The sequence below is a fragment of the Salmo trutta genome, chromosome 12 (genome assembly GCF_901001165.1).
Source record: "Salmo trutta chromosome 12, fSalTru1.1, whole genome shotgun sequence".
Lineage (NCBI taxonomy): Eukaryota > Metazoa > Chordata > Actinopteri > Salmoniformes > Salmonidae > Salmo > Salmo trutta.
Window position 1 is genome coordinate 24904334 of NC_042968.1, and position 16179 is coordinate 24920512.

Consider the following 16179-nt stretch of genomic DNA (forward strand, 5'->3'; position numbering starts at 1 on the left):
CCTCCTCTCTGCCCTTTCTCTCCAGGCATAAAAAACCAAGGTAACAAAGGTTTAGGGCTGATGGATGTAAATGAATCTTGGTCGGTGCGTTTGAGTGTTGGAGAGTGTAATTTGCTTGTCAATACAGGGTGGGATGGCGTGGCCATGGTGGCTGGCAGGGAGAGGCTGTCGCCAGGCATTTTCAGTACACAGGGCAATTTCACTCAATGCTTCCCTGACAGATTGGCCCTCGTCTACGAGTCACAGGAGAGAAGGTGTAAACTATCCCTCCGACCGAGTGCCCCTCTTCATTAGGGTGCACTCAGGCCTGGGATGAGCTCAGGACAAGCAGGAAACAATGGCTCCATCCTGGACTGTCCTGGCCTGATTACAACTGACACATCTCACCTAACAGGGGAATTTGTGCTCAGATTGTACCCCCGATGTGTCCCGCCACCCACTATATTCAATTGAGTGGACAAGAGAAGAATTTCCTTAAATTTCACAAAATAATTTTCTATTTGGAGTTGCACTTAATTTGTTGTTTGTACACTATCCCCTCTCCCATAAATTGCCCTGTGAAAAACAATTTCCTGAAAGCTGATGTAGGCCTGATACATTGTTGGGCCCTTTTACCAGGGTGATTAACAGGAGAGGGAACTTTAGACAGGACTGTTTTTATCATTGGAGCCAGACTTTGGGGTTTAAGCAGTTTTAGAGAAAGCATCATTGGATAAAGCGGAACATCTGTGTCCTCTCTATAGAGGATCAGAGAGAGCAGCAAATAGGAGCCTCTGCTTTCACTCTGTCAAATCTCCATTTTACTTCCTATCTCTCTCTGCCCCTCAGTCTCGCTCTAACCCTTTCTCTCATCTGTATCTCCCTGCTTTCTCCTCCATCTCCTGCTTTGTATATTACCCTCTTTCTCTCATGTCTTTTCTTGTGCTCTTTCTGTGTGTCACTCTTGCTCCTTTTCTTCCCCAAATTACACAGGCCGCCACATCCTTAAGCTTTAAATATTGGATGTTAAATTGCTTGAGTGGTGACTTTACACTGCAATTACCATCCATCACAGTGGAAATGGTATCACTCAGGCCCCATGCTAAACCTGCTTCAGCCTCGCTGTCATAAACACATGAAAAGCAGCAGCCCGTGTGCTACAATGACAACCAGACCAGATCTGAGCAGAGAGAGATGCGTGTGGAGGGCACTCAGTGGCTGAGACGGCTGGAGTGACAGGGAGGACTCAGAGTCTCGAAGACTCCCAAACAGAGAGGGAGAGCAGGAAACCTGGTATTATCTTTTGTTTGGAGGCAAATGCATGTGTACTCCGGATGTGTGGAGAGACTGGGGCCTCTGCCATCACCAACATCAAGTGAAGCGCTTTTCACTTTGAGTTTAAAGAGAGAGAAGAACTGAGACAGACAGACAGAGACTGAGAGAGAGACAGAGACTGAGAGAGAGAGAGAGAGAGAGAGAGAGCAGCTGGTTCTCTGTTTGTGAGGAGAGGAGAAGAGAGCAGTGTGGTCTTTGAAGGTAACCCAGAGCAGTGCAGCAGTGCTAGCTGTGTGTGGAGAGGAGGAGAGCTAATGGGATGGCTAGGTGAGCAGCTGGATAGGCTCTTTAGTGAACAGAGGGACAGATGGACAGATAGTGTGGATAATGCAATGAGAGGTGCTGAATGTGAGGGCTGGCTCGGGGTCCTGACTGATGGCTAGGAGCTTTGGGCCTGGAGAACCCACACATGCTAGGCTAGGATAGTTACATCCAAGATGAGAAGGATTGTGTTGTTGAGAGTGTGTGTGCATGTGTGTGTGTATTAGAGTGAGGCAGAGGCGAGCAGGCTGGAAAGAGAGAGAAGGAGAGAAGGAGGAGGGGTAGAGCAGGGTAGCAGGTTGGGTGCCAGCAGATGAGACAGATGTTGGGCCATACTGGAAAGCATCGGCACAGTGCACCAGGACGCCTGCCTCCGCTCCTGACATCTGGGCCTGGCCTGGGTCAGCCTGCCTGGTTGCCCTGGGCAATGAGCCTGTACAAGCCTTGTGGCAAACTGGGCTGGCGCTGTGCTGCCTTTTAAACGGCGGGGTGCACCAGAGCTTGATTAATGCCCTCATGTCCACCCCACTGCTCAGCAGAGGCAAGGCAGAGGTGACTGAGAGAGAGAGAGAGAACACTCACTGCCTCAAACAGGGGATGGACAATAGCAAATCACACTCACAATACCGTGCTGTATAGAATAGCTGTGTCTTCTTTCAGTCATTTATACTCTGTTTAGCAGTGTGTCTGTTGCGTCAGAGTGAGTTGAATCTGAGGCCTCAGTTGTTGTAAGTGTGTAATGCACCATAATGGCTGGGAGCAGGAAGGCTGTCCAAATCTGCCACTGTATTTTACAGCATCTGTCACTGAGCTTTGGCCCTGCCCTTCTCTTTAAGAACAAACACGGTTTACAGCTTGTTTTTCTGAGAAATGTTTTTCTCCCTCCCTGTTTTTCCCCCAAAGTCCAATCCACATCCCCCTCGCTCTCCGTCCTCTGCCCCAAGTTCACAAAATGCGGAAGCGACGTACAGGACCTGCTCTGCCTGTTATCAATGCTACTCTCTAGTTGTTGCTTTTCCTTTTCGTTTAACACCAAATTAAAAGTGTGGAAACTTAACGAATACCAGGATGAAACAACACACATGTAATTAATTGTGGCTGACAATAATTATTTTGTTCCGAATAGATTGGTTTATCCAAGACGCAAAATAATGAGTTTTCCGTATACATAAAAAAGGGTAATTGATCTATTGCCTTTTATATATATGCCCCATACTATATCTAAATAGCCTCAGTTGAGTCTAATATGCTGGGAGCATGGTCTGGACATGTGCTGAGATGTCCAACATCAGTGGGGTGTGTAATCTCAGTATAATGTTGTCGCAGGCAGAAAAGTGAACCTCCTCGTTTAACCTCTGCCGCCTCCAGAGGGCTTGTTTTTAATTACTAGAGGCTAACAAGCTGACCTTGGGCCTGGCGCGCTCATTTGGAATCCATGCTCGCTGAGATGTGCTCTGCTGTTCTGGGAGAGATGGGGGGAGGGAGGAAGGGAAGGAGGGAGAGAAGGAGTGAGGGACGGGGTCGCAGGAATGGTGTGTGTGTGTTTGTGTGTGTGTGTTTTAACTGTTTTCTGTGAGGAAGGGGATACTGTCGGAGTCAACACAGAGGCTTTGTTCAGTCTTAGTTCATGTTTCTGTATTCTGGCAGAAATAGTATCATCCCCAGGAGAACCCAGGCAGCAGGACCTCTGTGCCTGTCTGTCTGTCTGCCTGCCTGCCTGCCTGCCTGCCTGCCTGCCTGTCTGCCTGTCTGCCTGCCTGCCTGTCTGCCTGCCTGTCTGCCTGTCTGCCTGCCTGCCTGCCTGCCTGCCCGCATGCCTGCCCGCATGCCTGCCCAGCAGAGCCATGGGGGAGGGGTGGGGGCTGAGGGAGTATAATGTCAAACATCCAGAGAAACAGGAAACTTTACCAGCCCCAACGATTTATAGTATAGCACTGAAACCATAACATGACATTTATCATAGACATAACTTGTTTTAAAAGTAGTCATTATTCACCCCCATTTTCTCTATCTTTTCCTCTGTCTGTCTGTCTGTCTGTCTGTCTGTCTGTCTGTCTGTCTGTCTGTCTGTCTGTCTGTCTGTCTGTCTGTCTGTCTGTCTGTCTGTCTGTCTGTCTGTCTGTCTGTCTGTCTGTCTGTCTGTCTGTCTCGCTCTCTTGCTCTCTCGCTCTCTCGCTCTCTCGCTCTCTCACATACACTTACTCAACCCAAACACTCTGGCATAATCCTACCCTCAATAGCCGTTTCCATTTAAATTGGTAAGGACAGTGAAGTCAAGCGTTTTAGTGCTTGAGAGGAGTTTGTTTTTGTGGCAATAGGAGAGTGCAGGTTGAAACCACTACTGCTGATGATGAGAGCAGAGAGCAGAGACCACTCAGGACTCCACCTGGTGAATGCTGGCCATAGTGGACCTGGGGCACCAAGCCAGCTCTTCCCAGTCCCCAGCCTCTGCCCCTTCCCCAGCCCATGATCCCTGTCTTACCATTGACTTTCAGTGTGACCCTCATTACTAACAGGCACCTTCTGGCGTGGCAGCACAGCAAGATGGCGGGGGGCGCGGGGAAGGGAGTAAGTCTGTGGGCCTACCGGGAGAGACCTCTGTGAGCCAGGCAGGCAGGCAGATGTTCTTCAGTTAGGGGACTGGAACATGTGTCCTGGCCAAAGACGGTGTTAGTCAGTCAGTCAGGTCAGCCAGAGGCTGTCTCCTGTCTCCCCCTCTCCCTCTCTCTCCCTCAAACTCACACTCCTCTGTTTCACCTGTACACAGCTAGTTAACACATTCATTTGTACACAACTAGGTTGAAACGCAGTGGAGACGTGGCAGCCCTCCGCTGCCCTACCTCCTACTCTGTCCTTGAGCAGTGCATGGTTTAGTTAGCGGTGGACTGTGTGTCGTGTCACACCTCCCTCCTGCATGTCTTCCTGCTCTCCTGATTGTATTTATTGTTTCTTACCTCCTGGAGTCTGCCTGTGCTGGGTAGAGCTGCAGCTCCTCACCCCATGGAGCTGCAGCTCTTCCGGAACAATAAAGTTCTTCCCACTCGAGGTCAGGGGCTTTGCCCATCTACAGCTCTGTTAACAAACATCTGTCCAACAGACTTGGCTTCCGCTCCGCTCCTACACAGACTGGAGCCCCACGTGTAGCCTAGAGACATAGTCAGGCAGCTCAACTCCTCCGCAAACAACTATGTCACCTTAACCCAAAATGCTCAAACTAACTCAACGTTGTATTAGTGAGATGGATTGGGGGGGGGAGGGGGGGGTTAGAGTTGTGTCCATTTCTGTGGCCCCTTGAAGACAAAAGGCTGTTTGTGTGTGAGGCGGGGGCAGCGCTATCATTGTGGGAACATAATCAGTTGGTCATTTCCGCTGCCCATGTGCTGTTGTTCGCCTCGGGTCCCCCAGAAGAATGAACCCTTTGTGTGGCGTGTATGTGGCGGCGATAAAGTTTGGTCCAGGAGAGTATACCTGTTTATATCTGGAGATATGTGAGCAGGACACAAAGTGCTTTGTTTGGCTTTAGTCTGCGTCTGCACTACGGAGGGTGGGGCAAACAGGCCACCGGGGCTGTGCCACATTTTCCATCCACACAAATGGAGTCTGTATGGGGCCCCGGAAAACCAGGAAATGAGACGGGGCATGCTGATTGGTCATACCGAGTAGAAAGTAAATTCTCCTTGACAATGCCATCCGTTTGAATAACATAGAAACAGAGCAGCTTACCTACTCTGAGCCAGAAAGGCTTGTCAGAGAGTGATGAGGTGGTGCCTGTCTGGTCTGGAGCTGTGATAGATTGTACATATTGTTCACTACCCAGCTGTCACGCCCTGACCATAGAGAGCCCTTGGTTCTCTATGGTGTTGTAGGTCAGGGCGTGACTAGGGGGTGTTGTAGTTTTTTCATTTCTATGTTGGTGCTCTTGGTATTGTTCCCAATTAGAGGCAGCTGATGTTCGTTGTCTCTAATTGGGGATCATACTTAAGTTCTCCATTGTTCCCACCTGGGTTGTGGGATATTGTTTTGTTGAGTGCCGATTGTGCGCTCTGTTACTTCACGGTCGTTGTTTGTTTAAGTTTCACTAATAAAAGATGTGGAACTCGAATCAGGCTGCGCCTTGGTCCGTCTATCCCAACAACCGTGACACTAGCCCTCACTCTGAGACAACAGTCCTAGTTGACAGACCCCTGCCACTTACAGCAGGGGACAAAAGCCAATTTAACCACTTACCTGGTAGCAATCAATAATAGCCTGAGGCAAACAGTAGCGCTGACAACATAGGGAGTGGGTCTTAGTGGTCTCTTAGAGAGGGGTCAGTACAAAAACATGATCCACTCCAGATCTGATAATAAATCAATCTTCTTTATGCTGTGTTCAAACTGACTGGAAAATAGCGGAAAGTCATATTTGTATTTGAATGTTATTAGATACCCATGAATTATATGTTCATAGTGCCTAGAAGTTTTAACAGGCATCACTAAAGCCTCCAGCTTTCATCAATGATAGACGATCTGCCTTCCTTATATCTAAAGTTTATTTAAATGTTGACGTTTATTGAATTGTGGGATGTTTTGACCCGACCCCCTTTTCTGTGACGTGTGTTTGACAATTTTAAATATGTTTTCAAAAGCCATATCAGTATCCGTAATAACCCGTTCACTAAGCGCCTGCCAGATAATCAGGACAGCAGTAGACATATATAATATTATACACAGTTCAACCCCTTTTCTGTGTGGAAACGTGATTGTCATTAAACGCTTAGCCAGTCATCAAAACCACACGTCTGAGTGGTAAGTCACCACTGGTTAGTGAAGTTACTGATTTATTGCCAAGGAAAATAAGCATGATGACATCAATGGTCTTTGTGCAGCAGGCAGGATGGGGCCTTAATAATGTATGTGTTTAATGTGTTCTGTGATGGGAGTCCAACTGGGTTTGGTTTTCTAACAGTGTGGGATGGCAGGCGTATAGAGGGCCAGCTCAGGTGGCTGTGTAGTAGTGTCCTATTACAGGCCAGAAAGCCCAACAGAAACCTCTCTACTGTGGAGGGAAATCAGAACAGTCTCTCTCCTGTTGAGTCTGAAAACTTCTCTCTGTGATGAGTGGAAAAAGAGCGCTCCAAGTGTGCTGAATGAGAGCCATGGCTGTGTGGTTTTTAAGGCTGCTGTCTCTCCCTGGATTCAAGCTTTGATATACAGTAAAGACCTTTGATGGAGGTTCTCTGCCAGGCATGGAAAGAGAGGAAGACGTGAAGGAGAGAGACAGAGACAGAAACAGAGAGAGAGAGAGAGAGAGAAAGCTTTGAATGGTGTCTGTCTTTGGATGTTAATGCCTTGTGGGTTTCCTTCCTCTCCTCTCTACAGCAACTGTATGCCGCCCAGCTTGCCAGCATGCAGGTCTCTCCTGGTGCCAAGATGCCGCCACTCCCCCAGCCTCCCAACAACAGCGGGCCCATCTCCCCCTCCGGCCTGAAGAACGACAAGAGATCCTCCAGCCCTATCACTCAAGTCAAGGTAGGACCCGCCTTTCACCCCTCACTTCACCCACCTACAGCCCACCGCCTAAGTATTGGAGTGGTTCTTGACCCAGCCTGCTGATAACTCGGTAAATGAGTGGTAGTAGTGGTAGTGGTGCTGCTGTTCTGTGTTCTGTGCTAATACTGGGCCAAACTTCTTACCAGTCCATCAATCTGTGGGCCTTTAACAAGGCCCGCTCTCTCTCAACCAGAACTCTGTGGACATGGTTGCTATGGCTGTGGACGCTCTAAGTGAGGGAATTTGTGGAAAACATGGTTTCAGATCACAAGGAACAGCAGAACCTTTTTTATTATGATGGAACAAAACCATTAGAACAGAGAATCACTCGTATGTAAATGCAGTGTAAAAGGTGAAGGGAAAAGGAAGGATGCATGATTCTTATTGTCTTGTAAATAAACCCGAGGGCAGGGTCTGCTACTGCATGGCCTGGATCCACCAGACCTCCGTATGGAGCATAGAGTAGATACATCATCCTCTCACCAGGCGAGACCATAATCAGAAACATGCCTCCATTTGGAAAAGTTTAGCTTAATATCACTATAGTGAAGGGACTTAAATCATGTCATTGAATTGTAGTGCAGCTCTCTCTCTCTCTCTGGTATTCTCTTCAGCATGCAAGCTCTGGAGCTAAACACGGCCTCCCCCACAACCCCACCACACCTCCCCCATGACCCCAGGCACACAGCCTCCTGGGAGCTCATCCATGGGCCTGTATCAAGCTGTCTCCTCAAACCTGTCACTTTATATGATCTATGTCATCAAGGCTGTTTGTTAGATAAGAGGCACTGAACAGATCCTACAGGCCTTTTCACTCAGATATTTTGACGTTGAGTTGCTGTTCTGAATGGACTCTGTGGGTATTTATCATTCTTCTAAACACAAAGGTTGTGAGCTTGAACTATCAATAATTAAACACTAATGTAAAGTACATATGTCCCCAAAGCCCCATCTGTATTCATCCTTAGTAAGAATTAGATTGCTGTTAGTTTTGTTTGTCAGTTTTTGGCTTCATTGGATGACAAACTGTTATTGGCACAGCAATAACAAGGCCTTGAGGTAGTCTGTGTCTGAGCCAGCCATATGTTTGGACAAGGAGACACTTGGGCTTTGAAAAAGACTGTTAACAACAGCATACAGACTAATCTCAGCGAAGAGACTTCACTAGAGAGATACATAAGGAGGCAGTAGAGCTATACTTCACCCAGCCAGGTGCTTTCCTCCATTGGTATGTGTGTAATACCTACAGTACCATCCAGTCAGCTAGCAGGTATCCTCTCCAAGAGCTCCTAGACACTGGCCTGGAGAACACCACAGATCACCATCAGCCTCAATCACACCTTACTGCTGCTCTGTGCTGTACTGCAACTGGCCCAGCAGACATGTCCTCCTGTGATCTGACATCTCACATTAACTCACCCAACTTTACAAAGAATGCATTCTAAACCAGTTATACATTTATTACACACTGTCGGATGCAGTATTACATGAAAGAAATGACTAACACCAGTATCCGCAAATGAGAAAGGAAATTGGAAAACAACTTAATGAATTAGATAACTGACGTTTGATGACTGTTACTTACAACCATCTTTAATCATCACCATGTATCTCTGTAATGTGGTTATTATTCATTCTTAGACCAGAGAAGAGGGAGAACAGATGAAGATGTACAGAGAGGCAAAAATCTGATTTAATTAGTGTGAACAAAGGCGCTCGGCAACTGTGAGGACGGCCATGATGGCACGGTGCCAGCAGATGAATGAGGAGAGGAGGGGAGAAGAGAGAATGAGAGAGGAGGGGAGAGGGAAAGAGGGGGAGAGTAGAGAAGGATAGAAGAGGGGAGAGGAGAGAAGGGGAAGGGAGAGGGGGGAGCAGTGGACGGTCAGATAGGAGCACTAGTAATTAGCCAGGAGCAGAGTGTTGTCTGGGAGCCCACACATCCTCCAATAGGAGGAGCCCTTATTCACATCTGTGTCCTTTCTCTCCCGCTGTCTCTCCCTCTCTATCTCTCTCCCCCTCTTTCTGTCTGTTTCTCTCTCTCTCTCTCTCTCTCTCTCTCTCTCTCTCTCGCTCTCTCTCGCTCTCTCTCTCCTCTCTCTCTCTCTCTCTCTCTCTCGCTCTCGCTCTCTCCCGCTGTCTCTCCCTCTCTTTCTCTCTCCCCCTCTTTCTGTCTGTTTCTCTCTCTCTCTCTCTCTCTCTCCCTCTCGTTCTCTCTCCCCCTCTTTCTGTCTGTTTCTCTCTCTCTCCCTCTCTTTCTCTCTCCCCCTCTTTCTGTCTGTTTCTCTCTCTCTCTATCTCTCTCTCCCTCTCTATCTCTCTCCCCCTCTTTCTGTCTGTTTCTCTCTCTCTCTCTCCCTCTCTTTCTCTCTCCCCCTCTTTCTGTCTGTTTCTCTCTCCCTCCCTCCCTCTCCCTCTCTCTCTCTCTCTCTCTCTCTCTCTCTCTCTCTCTCTCTCTCTCTCTCTCCCTCTCCCTCTCCTCTCTCCCTCTCCCTCTCTCTCTCTCTCTCTCCTCTCCCTCTCCCTCTCCCTCTCCCTCTCCCTCTCCCTCTCCCTCCCTCCCTCTCCCTCTCCCTCTCTCTCTCCCTCTCTCTCTCTCCCTCTCTCTCTCTCTCTTCCACTCTGCTCCCTTACCCCATCTCCACAAGGAGGAGGGAACGCAGCCTCTCAACCTGTCCGCCCGGCCCAAGACGGCAGAGCTGGTCAAGTCCCCCACGTCCCCCACACACAGCCTGTTCACAGGCAGCAAGACCAGCCCCAACAGCCTGTCCAAGAGCGGCATCCCCAGTCCCCTCGGAGGCATGGGCCGTGGGTCTTCTCTGGGTAAGACCTGGCCACACTGCATCTCACCTCCGGCTCCATCTCCAATAGTCAGTACATACTGATTGAATCTGTTTTGAAGTTGGCACCACCTCGATCACATAGAAAGATCATTATAATTCCATAACATTGATAAAGGATTGAAGCTAGATATTTTGTTGGTTTTATTTTCTGTGTTTAGATAATGGCAGTTGAACATACAATATTTCACACTGTCAAGGTGTAAAAATGGCTTTGAATGCTTTTTTTATCTGGATGAAACAGAAGTTAATGACGTTTATCCCTGTGTCCCTGCAGACAAAACCATTGACACAAATGCAACTCTTAATCTCGGTGGAACCTTGGTATTAAAAATCATGTAATCTAGCGCTGCGGATGTTGTAACACATTATTTGGTTTTAAGAGGTCTCACGTTTCACCATCCCTCTCATGTTAAGTCTTTCTACTCAGCCTTTGCTAACTGTTATTAAATGCAGTCTTTCATTAAAGTGCCTGCATTTCCGCTGTTCCGCTCAGACTGGGGGTTAGAACCCAGTCCCTATGTTTGTTTTATTCTATTTCTGTGTCTTTAACTGCCGTCCCTCCGCACCTAACTGTGAGATGTTAATTACACAAAGAAGGTCGACAGACTCGGTCTACTGCCTCTCGCTGTCTTTAAAACAGACTCACATGTACACAGATGCAGGCAGCACACATGTGCACACACACACGTGCACACGTGCACACACACACACACACACGTGCACACACACACTCACACACACACAAACACACACACACACAGACACCCACACACCCTCACTGGAAAAAGGAAGAGGACCTTCTACAAGGCTTGATTCTCCACATAGGAGGATGAACACCTGTCAGTGGGCTCATTCACTGTGAATCTAAATGAATAGTGTGTATGTGTATCTACTGTGTGTGGGGGTTAACTGGGGGTGTCCCTCCCTCCCCAGACATCCTGTCCAGCCTGAACTCCACAGCGCTGTTCGGGGACCAGGATGCAGTGATGAAGGCCATCCAGGAGGCCAGGAAGATGAGAGAACAGATCCAGAGAGAGCAGCTGCAGCACCACCAGCAGGGCATGGAGGCCAAGCTCTCTGCCCTCACAGGCATGGGCCTCAACAACTGCAGCAGGGCTGACAAGGTCAGAATTCCTGCCCCCTCCATCCGCCTGTCTGTCCATCCAGCTCTCTGTCTCATTCTCTCTCATTCCTTTTCTCCTCTCTTCCATTTATCTTCCTATATGTTGCTTTCTGTTTATTCACTCTTCTCTTTCTGTCTCTCTTTTCTCCTTCCCTCCCTCTTTTTTCCTCACCAACAGAGCTGGTTCACTGAGTACATTGTGAGTAGCCCAAAACCACAACTAGTAAAGTGATTTCCGCTATTTTATTTTTTAGATATAATTCTTCAGACCAATGTTTGTCTTTAATACTGGTCCAGAGTAGTGGTTTTGATTGACATTGGCATGGCTGTGTGTGTGTGTGTGTGTGTGTGTGTGTGTGTGTGTGTGTGTGTGTGTGTGTGTGTGTGTGTGTGTGTGTGTGTGTGTGTGTGTGTGTGTGTGTGTGTGTGTGTGTGTGTGTGTGTGTGTGTGTGCGTGTGTGTGTGCAAGCGCGTGCATTATGGTGTTTGCATGCGTGTGTGTTGATGTTGGTGATAGAGGAACGGACCATGGTGCTGCCCGGTGCGGGTTAACACTCTGATGTCTCTGCCCAATTAAAGCAGACATACGGCCCTCTCCGTCCCTCGACATGGGACAGGGGCGCTTTGTACCAGGAGCACACACACTCCCCTCCCCGGGATTCCCTTTTAAAATATCTTCAAGCGATGAGTCAATCAAGGAGAGAAAAAACATCCACCTCCCTCTGATTGGTGCCATGTTGCCAGTTGGCTGTGAGGAGCAGGCAGGAACTGGGAGCAGAGCTTCATTAATATTTCAACACCTGACACTTTTAACCAACACATTCAACTAGGTCAATGTATATGTAAAAAAATCTACCAATATCTATTTTGATTTCTTCTTTAATTTAGTATTAGGGGTAAATCTATGTCTACGCAGGTGGCAATGCAGTGAGCTCAGACTGAAGTGTGTCAAGTCAAGGGACATGACCAATAGTTTAACAACTCAGTGGGATCAACTTGTCTTTCCATGCCACCAGACAATAAAACCATTTGTATTGTTTTTGTATTTAAAGTTCAGTCCCATCTCAGTTGTGTCGTTAAAAAAGGATATTCAAACTACCATTTTTATGGTCGTACACCTTAACACCCCACCATCATAACTGTTCCTGTTAGCTAGTTAAGCTTCCTCAGTGTCTCTGTCTTTGTTCTTTCTCCACTAAGTGGGTGAGTCTGAGGCCCATAAAGTAACGTTAACACTCCCATCTCCCGATTCCACTCAGTCACTGTCTGTGTGTCTGTCTGTGTGTCTGTCTCTGTGTCTGTCTGTGTGTCTGTCTCTGTGTCTGTCTCTGTGTCTGTCTGTGTCTGTCTGTGTGTCTGTGGGACGACCCTGTAGCGTTCTCTACCTCCCTGACTCTAAGGTGAGCCAAGCTCCAGAATCTGCTGCTACATGATATGAATGCAGCGTGTGAACAATGCCCTGAAAGGAACCGTTTTCAACAGGCAGCAAACACCTACCCCACCATTGTTCTTAGCAGGTAGAGCTTACCGCTATTCTCTGCCCCTCTTTTGTTGGCTTTAGTTTTTGTCTCGACTGCATTATGGGCCTGTCTACTCAGCCTGTGTTTAAACAATCCTCTCAGGTGAGCTGTGTGTATTTATAACAGGGAGGGGCGTTTGTGGCTGAAGCTGTCAATCGCTCCTCACCTCTGCTCCACCCCTTTCAGTCTGTGTACTCATTCTGAGGAAAGAGAGACAGAGAGAGAGACAGAGAGAGAGACAGTGAGAGAGACAGAGAGAGACAGAGAGAGAGACAGAAAGAGACAGAGAGAGAGACAGAGAGAGAGACAGAAAGAGACATAGAGAGAGAGAGACAGAGAGAGAGACAGAAAGAGACATAGAGAGAGAGTGACAGAGAGAGAGACAGAGAGATAGACAGAGGGACAGAGAGATAGATAGAGAGAAAGAAAGACAGAGAGAGCATGACAGAGAGCGTGACAGAGAGCGTGACAGAGAGCGTGCCAGAGAGCGTGACAGAGAGCGTGACAGAGAGCGTGACAGAGAGAGAGACAGAGAGAGAGAGACAGAGAGTGTAGACTAACAGTGAAATGCTTATTTACGGGTCCTTTTCCAACAATGCAGAGTTAAAGATAAAGAAAAAAAATGTCAGTGTTAGTATGTGTGGGTAGAGTCCATTGTGTGTGCATAGAGTCAGAGTCAATGTAACAGCGAGGTACGACTGCGGAGGCTTGTGGTTCAAGATCACAGCATTGACAGTACACAGCCAAGAACAACAAATTATAATTAGGTGGGCTATCAGTTTGAAAATATGACTGGTATTTTGGGGTTATCGCGTTTCCCTAGGTAACTGTACACACCACAAAGACTCCTTCTTTTGGGAAGTCAGTCAGCCTTCGTGTGCCTGGCCTCTCTTCCCATCCTCCCACCTGGGTCTGTCAGAGGACAGCTTACCAGAAGCACAGCTATGTTTAGGAGAAGTAGCTGCATCTCTAATGAGTTAGCATGAAACCCTTGGCACTACCTCTCCTGCACTCTTAGAAAAAAAGGTGCTGTCTTGACCCTTTCCAACGAGGGTTCTACATGGAACCAGAAAGAGTTCTACCTGGAACCAGAAAAGGTTATCCTATGGGGACAGCCCAGAACCCTTTTGGACCTATTTTTTCCAAGAGTGTGGGTGAATGACTGAATTTTAAGTGCTGATGCTACAAGTGCTTAGAGAGGGACTGAGTAGCAGCTCTTCATGCTGTCTCCGTCATACCAGAGAGACACTCCAATATGAAACTCTGAGGTCAATGTGGCAGTGAATATGATCACTCTTCTGTAGCCATGCTTGGCTCCATCCCTAGACCAAAGGCAGATAAAGACAGTTCCAGTGTCCCTATCAGGATGGTGTGTGTGCTTAGTGCTGGGACACACTCTAACAAGTGAGCCAGTAGAGTGATCATCACAGTGGCACAGTAAAAACAGAGGGCTGTAATTCAGCCTGGGAGGGAAGGAGGGAGAGAGGGAGGGAGAGAAGGAAGGGGAGGGGAGGGGAGGGAGGGGGGAGCGCCAGGCCTGGCGCGGCACAGCACGGAGTGGCCTTCCCTTCCCCTGATACAAGCCGACAGTCTGCACAGGCCCGGACGGCCCAGATAAAAGCTTTCACTTTGGTCAGTTTCAGAATATTAATATTTCAGCCAAGCGCCTCACCTGACATAAATACTGTGTGCTCTTTAATAGCTGTGCTCCCGGTTGGCTGTTTGGAAGTTTATCACAGTGAAAGCTTACATGAAGATTCTGGAAAAGTAACATAAATGGGATTAAGGAGAGGTTAAAATCATCTAGTGTGGCTGTTGGAGGGGGATATTAAATATTGATTTATCCCAGTGTAACGACCCAGCCGGAGAGTGGAACTAAGTGCTGCTTACAGATGGATCAATTCATCTTTTAATACAAAGTGTGTCCATGGAGCACAATGCATCCCTTCCTCCTCTCTCACCCCTATTACTGGGATCCCTCCATATGGCCCTTCTTACTCTCTCTTTCCATCTCTTCTCTCTCTCTCTCATCTTTCTCTTTCTCTCTCGCTTGTCTCTTTCTACTGCCCTCCCCACTCTCTCTCTCTCTCTCTCTCTCTCTCTCTCTCTCTCGTTCCTCCTCATCTCTCTCTCCTTACTACTGCCCTTAGAGGTGGAAGACGTCCTTTAATTCTACAGTTCACTAGTCATCTACCTTCTTGTTGAGGACGTAAAATATTCATGCTTTACTGTTTTCTATTTGTCCTTTTTTACTATATCCCATCAGTACAATAAAAGCTTTTCCAAGACTCAAAATGTTCCTTTTTGAAATATTTATCTAAAGGTATTATTGTCTGTAGAGGGCAATTACTTTGTTCCATTATTTATTTGCTCAGTGGATGCTTTTATCTAAAACAACCGAGAATGTGTACAGTTAAATACAACAGGATCCATTTGCAACTCTTGGGATTGTCTCCTGCTATTAGCATACTGTAGCTAGCTAGAACTGGTAAAACTGTTAGGATTGTCTCCTGCTATTAGCATACTGTAGCTAGCTAGAACTGGTAAAACTGTTAGGATTGTCTCCTGCTATTAGCATACTGTAGCTAGCTAGAACTGGTAAAACTGTTAGGATTGTCTCCTGCTATTAGCATACTGTAGCTAGCTAGAACTGGTAAAACTGTTAGGATTGTCTCCTGCTATTAGCATACTGTAGCTAGCTAGAACTGGTAAAACTGTTAGGATTGTCTCCTGCTATTAGCATACTGTAGCTAGCTAGAACTGGTAAAACTGTTAGGATTGGGTGTTTTCATCAGCAGGTTGAAGGTGTCATAGTTTGTCCTATACTGTATGAACTGAGATACAGGAGAAAACAGGCTACAGAGTCACTGATTCAGGTGTCACAGATTGGTGATATTCCTATAACTCTTGTCTTGGTTTATATTCCCATAGCTCTTGTCTTGGTTTATATTCCCATAGCTCTTGTCTTGGTTGATATTGCCATAGCTCTTGTCTTGGTTAGTATTCCCATAGCTCTTGTCTTGGTTGATATTCCCATAGCTCTTGTCTTGGTCTTGGTAGTACCCACTGTTCACTAGAGGCTGTGTGTAGAGATACAATATATTCCTCTGCTGACATCTCCCAAACTGGAATCAAAGGGTGAAAGGTCAGTGTATTAACCTATTGAACTGCCCCTGTCCCCCTGACACCCCCTCCTCCCTACATTATTGATGAGTACAATATCCTCTTTCCCATGTCGTACAGCTCAGAGCATAAGATATTCAAATGGAGCTTTGCTGGTGTTCCACAAAGTCCTGACTCCTAACCTTTTGCAAGTAGTAAAAATGCTCTTCTCGCTCTAATCTGTGTGTGTGTGTATGTGCGTATGTGTGTGTGTTTGTGTGTGTGCCGAGGTCCTATTCAGGCAAAGCCCTCACAAAGACTTTGAATATAATCTTGTCTGGTCTGCAGCTCTGGAAGCAATTTTCTGCTGCTTTTCGACTGCTGTCTTGGAAATTGCCAACCAAGGCTTTTTGGCTGCAATGTAAATCCCTGGCATACATGGGTTTGGCCGTCCAAATTAGATTATGTTCTGCTCCCAGTCACTG

General features: G+C 47.3%; 1 protein-coding gene across 18 annotated transcripts in view; it reads left to right on the forward strand.

Annotated features, from left to right (window-relative positions):
* LOC115203234 (transcription factor SOX-6) overlaps positions 1-16179 on the forward strand; it is a 193700-nt gene that overhangs the window by 153370 nt on the left and 24151 nt on the right. For 11 of the 18 annotated variants that reach the window (XM_029767735.1, XM_029767739.1, XM_029767734.1 and 8 more), the window contains 4 exons: positions 6936-7085; positions 9755-9929; positions 10883-11073; positions 11251-11271. In XM_029767735.1, coding sequence (XP_029623595.1) covers positions 6936-7085; positions 9755-9929; positions 10883-11073; positions 11251-11271 — 537 coding nt within the window. The remainder of the gene's footprint in view (positions 1-6935; positions 7086-9754; positions 9930-10882; positions 11074-11250; positions 11272-16179) is intronic. The other 7 variants (XM_029767727.1, XM_029767738.1, XM_029767730.1 and 4 more) reach the window with 2 other exon arrangements.